This window comes from Malurus melanocephalus, unplaced genomic scaffold, assembly GCF_030028575.1.
Source record: "Malurus melanocephalus ecotype Western Australia unplaced genomic scaffold, MMel_1.1 scaffold_1598, whole genome shotgun sequence".
Classification (NCBI taxonomy): domain Eukaryota; kingdom Metazoa; phylum Chordata; class Aves; order Passeriformes; family Maluridae; genus Malurus; species Malurus melanocephalus.
In genome coordinates, this window is record NW_026624830.1 from 6510 (window position 1) to 11830 (window position 5321).

The window sequence follows — 5321 nt, forward strand, 5'->3', positions numbered from 1 at the left end:
CACCGTGGAATGCATCACAGGACCCTCACAGGAGGGGCTGTGTGAAGAGCAGTTCTACCTCGACATCACAGGCAGAGATCCTACGGACAATCCCTTGGGCATTCCCTTTACCCTGATTGCTGAGTCCTGCCTCCCAGGTACACTACTGTCYACRGGTTCCCATGGTCAGACCTGCTGCTGATCAGCACCTAAACATGCTGCTTGGATAGAGAGGCCTTGGTGTCCCACTTTAAAATCCACAGAGGTTCCAGCCCTCTTCAACTCCACCAGTGGCCTCATCTCGCCTAGGCTGGGAGGGATACATGGAAGGATAGAAGGAAAGCAATGCTCTTTAGGACTGAGGTTGACTGAGCTCCATCCTCACAGCCAGCTCCCCCACCCAAGGCTGGATGTAGCAGTCACCCAGGCAGAAAGGGCTTATCAAGCCTTCTGAGAGGCCAACAGGGTCCAGATGCATTCATCAGGGAGGCTTCTGCATGCTCATCTCTCTGGTCTGTCCACAGGATTTGTTGAGGATGTCWTGGCAATCTTTGAGGAGTACCCGATCTGCAGCAGCACCACCGACCTCAGCCACCTGCTGCAGTCAGTGAGAGGCAAGGGTCTGTTTGTCAGAGATGAGAACAAATTCATCTTCATCAAGGTTCTGGTCGGGAAAGAGGCCAAAGCTAATTTCAAGATCTACAATGCAAGCAGTATCCCATGTGACGTGGCCCTCGCCATCAAGCCCGCGCCTGGACTGGTAAGAACAGGAGGCCAAGGTGACGGTTGCCCTCTAAAAGCTGTGTGAGAGCCTGCTTTGTTCTCCAGATGCATTGCTTCCTCTGGCCCAGGCTAGTCTAGCTCAGTGCAGGTCAAACTGCAGGGGAGAGCAGCAGAGCCAGGCAACAGTTGTGATGAATTCTGCATGTCTTGGGCAAGGTTTTGGCTCACAGCTTGGGGTCTTTGGTGGGAGAAGTGAACCTTCTGAACCTCTCTTGGAAGCACACTCAGAGAAGGGCTGTTATGAACTGACTTGCCAGGGCTCAAAGCAGAGCATTTSCTCAGGCTCCCTGGCTTTTCCTTCTCTTTAAAGGCCMGTTCTTGGTTATTTGCTGGGYTTTCCATGCAGTGCCCACCTCCCATATCTGCTGGGGCACTCAAAAGACTCAGTGCTTTAGCACCAGGTCAGCATTCCCTGGGAGGAAGGGAGCCTGCCCAGGGAGGCAGGAAGGAAGACACGCTGTCTGGGGCTGTACTCAGTGATGCATTTATGAATAAGAYTGTGTCACAKTGAAAGGTGTTTTCTCCTAACACTSCTCTGTGGGTTTCCCCAAGGGTAAAGGCCTTACCAACAAAATTTTCAAATTGGATCCAGTCAAGATGTCCATTGCTGGCTCATCCTGTGCTGTTGCTACGGTGACCTTYGCCCCAGAAATGGAGCAGGACTATGACTGCATTTTCCAGGCTTCCCTCATCATCCCAAAAAGGTAACTGACCCTGTGAAGCATCAGGGGAGGCTCTTCTGATAGCTGCCTCTTCTCTGCGAAGGCACAGACCTCTTGTTAACTCTAATGCTTTCAATGCCCTTAAGCAGAGCACTTGGCATAAGATGGTCTGGGAGGCAGCAACTGTTAGATAGAGCAGAGCAGAAAAATGAGGCTGATAGTTTAGCCTGTATGAGAAACTGTGARGACAGGACAACATTAGGTAGCCAGCTGGAAGTTACTGAGAAGTGCTACAGCTAAGCTGGGGCTTTCCAAGGACAAAGGCTTAAATGAAGCAGTTTCTGTGGCAGCAGTCACAATTTCGTCCTTGTTTCTGTAAAATTAATATCCTCTGTTATTCCCTGGCATTTATTAAGCTAATTTATATTAAGGGAGTGATTGGAGCTGGTATGAAAGAGAAGTCCAGTTCTTCCACCCTGGGACCTTTGTACTGGGGCTCTGACCTGCCCTTCCTCAACACTTTAGTGGCTGAATTGGAAAAAAAGAAGTCTAATTGCTAATAAGTGATTGGTTTTTTACTATTCCTGGAAATAATCTTTACTGATGGTGATGTTGATTTATTTTTCCATTCTTGCTTTTGTACTGCTTTTATGCTGTGCTTTTGCTTGTTGCATGTGTCTCATCTCATTTCAGCCAGGGGATTGCCTTACCTCATCTCATTATTTATATGCTATACTGTATGATTCAATTAAGTGAAATTATTTTTAACTGTCATTCTGAAAGRCMCYGGCTCTTTGGAGCAGATTCCTCTTGTGAATGGCCCTGAGTGAACTGGGAGGAGGCTGGTGGGGGGCTGTCTTGTGGGGTACAGGAGCACCAGGCAGCGAAAGCACTGTGGGTAGCCCTTGCTGCTTTGCTTGCCCAGTGAGAAATGCCTGAGTTCCAGCTGAAATTGTTTTCTGTGCCTCTCCWGCAGCCCCATGAAAATTAGACCCCAAACCCTGACCTTCACCATCAGTGGGAGGGGGTACGACCCACAGGTGACAGTCATCGAGCCAAGTGCTCGCAGCGTGAGGGGGAACGCCGTGCTGCGCTTCAAGAGGCTCCAGCTGGGCAAGTCAGAGACACTCCCCCTGCTTGTCCAGAACAAGGGCATCATATCTGTCCAGGTGAGGACCTGCTCCAGAAATGGTCTGGTTTGGGAACAAGTGCTTGTGCTGCAGGGGAAGGGTCCCAAAAAACATGGCAGACCTGGGAAGAGGTGTCAGAAATTCTTTTTTAGCAAGTGACTTCTGTTCTYCAAGAAGGGAGTCCTTGGAAATTTTCTGTCCAGTCTTTCTTTAGTTGAACACAAGAAAGGTGATGGAGTTTTTCCCCCTCTGTCTCTCAGCTCACCTTTTGTTCTCTTGGACATGTGTGATCTTCCATTAGATTGTATTTGATYCCAGTTTATTACATTTTAAGTAAACTTAGYTGAGGTTTAATTACATTCTRMTCATTACTGTCTGTCCTGTTTGGATCTATGTCAGTTCTATCCAAATGCCTCTGAACATCCTTTTTTTCTGGCTGATTTGACTTACCTTTTGTACTAAGTGTTGGGGAGAGGTGCTGGGTTCCCATGCTGGACCTGCAGCACTGTGGTGTCAAAGCACATGCCATCCTGTACTCACACCGCTGTTGCTGTACTCTGTGTTCCCTTTTCTCAGTTTATGTTACACCTGGAGGATGAGCAGGGAGTGTTCTCCTTAAAAAGCAGGCAATCCACACTCGATAGATTGTACACTGAAAATGTGGAAGAGGACTCCAGTGAAAATGGTAAATTCATTAACTTCCTGGGCAGGAAGTGTGATCATGCCCAGAGGGAAACTGCATGCCCTGCTCTTGKCTTGTCTGAGCAGCAGCCAGATGTTAGATACTGTTTCTTTGGGCTCTCTTCCCCCAAGCTTTTCTTGGGGACTCTTTGCAGGGTTTCCTCCTATCAAGTTGTAGGAAGTTCTTCTGTTCTTCTRGACATGGTGGGTTGAGTTGTGAGGGACTATCACCACCTCAGTGGACCCTCTGAGGTCTCCTCTGCATGTGGGAAGGTACCGGCCTGAACAGAGGCAGCCCTTGGAGCACACAGGCAGCCAGCAGAAGCAAAAGCACTCCTTGGCTCAGCTTTCCATATGGCTGGAGCTGGCTGGAAGCAGATGGAATGAGGGCTGGCCATTAACCTGAGGTTAAGCTGCTTAAGTGGCGATGTGTCTGGAKGTGGCACTCTTATGGACATAGGAAGAGGGTCTGGTGCTTAGAGGCAGCTGGTTTCAACCTCTTATTCCTCATATACCCCATGGAAATATTTCTCCTGTACAGCTGTATAATTTAACTCTGATTTGCATTGCTGTGCAGAGAGCAAGACCCCAAAGAAGCCTTTCCTGCTTCTGCAATGTGGGGAAACAGCAGCGTTCGATGTCACTTTCAAACCCACCCTGGCTCAGCRTCTGGAAGGGAAGATTCGTGTGTTAGTGGGAGATGTCTACTCCAACAAGACTGAAATAGAGCTGGTGGGTGAAGGCCACAAGGACAGTGTGACCTTCGAAGATATRGAGGAAGACGTAGAGGAGAGAACTGCTGAGATCAGTCTGAAGGAAGACATAATTGCTGGTAAGAGAGGAGAGGCTGCCAAGGTGGAGCAAGGAAGAGGAGACTGTGTGATCATGTGTGTCCTCTCTCTAACCAGGCCTGGGCTGTCAGCCAGTGGACCTGGTGCCCTGTGGGTGTGGCAGCCGTGCATGCAGAGCAGTGTGTGCTGTGCTGCTTGTCGCTGGCTTAGGGATGTTTCAGAGTGTTTCCCTGGAAGTGGTGGGATGGGAAACTGCCTGGGGAACACCCTCTCAAAGGGAGGAAGGCTTGGAGCAAGGAAGGCTGCAGGTGTCTGCGCACCACAGGGGCAGGTGGACCTCCCTGCACGCTGAAATCCCTTGTTCTTCTCCTTAACAGCTTTCAGAGTGAATCACATCGAGTTTGGGGACTGTCCTGTTGGGAAGCGCTGCTACAGGACCTTCACCATGATCAACCACAGCACCACGAAGGTCATGCGCTTTGAGTGGGAGACAGACGCCCCATTCGAGTTCTCCCCCAGGGTAAGCATGGACTGCTCTGCCTTTCCCCATTGCTAAAGCCCTTCCCTGGTGCTCCCAGGAGCTGGTGGGGAGTCCTCACATGCCACTGATAGCCCACTTCAGTGCCATGTGGAAGGTGTAATCCCTGGCTGCCAGCCTTGCAGAAAAGGCTCCATGGTATAGGAGGTGGCACCTTCTGCTCATGCTTTATCAAACTTCACATAAATCCACACTAAGGTGCAGATTCCTGGCACAGCTGATCACCACATCAGTCCCTTTTGCTGTCAGTCCTGCCCTTGGCAGTGCTTCCAATTTGGTCTTGATTCTCTGATTCTCCCTAGGTGGGACACATCCATCCTGGGTGTGACAAGGTCATCACYGTGATCTTGAAATCAGACGTCCCAGCTACCTTCAGCAGGCAGCTTGCGACATGTCAGGTGGACAGGATCCAGTACGACGAGCCCCGAAGGAAGGTTCCAGACTGGGATGACACAATGCACCTTGTCACATGGGTGGACACTGCCAGCAAGGAACCAGAAGCCCCCTGGCCTGTAAAGGACATGGTAAGAAGCAAAACAGCAAAAAAAGCCAACCCAATTTTACAAAAGGAACCACCCTAACACCGTCACTGCTGGCTGAGCAGCTCCTGCTTCCTCTGACATTGGCTCCAGCCATGAGGTTCACCAGCAGTGCATTCTAGGGGAGASATGKATGCACAGTGACCAGATACACTYACACAAGAGGGGGAAGCCTTTTTACAAGAGACCTTTAGCCACAGACAAACTATCAGTTTATG

At 50.0% G+C, this 5321-nt stretch overlaps 1 protein-coding gene across 1 annotated transcript in view; it reads left to right on the plus strand.

Annotated features, from left to right (window-relative positions):
- The first annotated feature begins 451 nt into the window (after positions 1-451).
- LOC130587172 (hydrocephalus-inducing protein homolog) overlaps positions 452-5321 on the plus strand; it is an 11022-nt gene continuing 6152 nt past the window's right edge. Inside the window, exons 1-7 of the mRNA XM_057388137.1 lie at positions 452-739; positions 1315-1466; positions 2401-2593; positions 3131-3239; positions 3813-4067; positions 4404-4546; positions 4867-5088. Coding sequence (XP_057244120.1) covers positions 452-739; positions 1315-1466; positions 2401-2593; positions 3131-3239; positions 3813-4067; positions 4404-4546; positions 4867-5088 — 1362 coding nt within the window. The remainder of the gene's footprint in view (positions 740-1314; positions 1467-2400; positions 2594-3130; positions 3240-3812; positions 4068-4403; positions 4547-4866; positions 5089-5321) is intronic.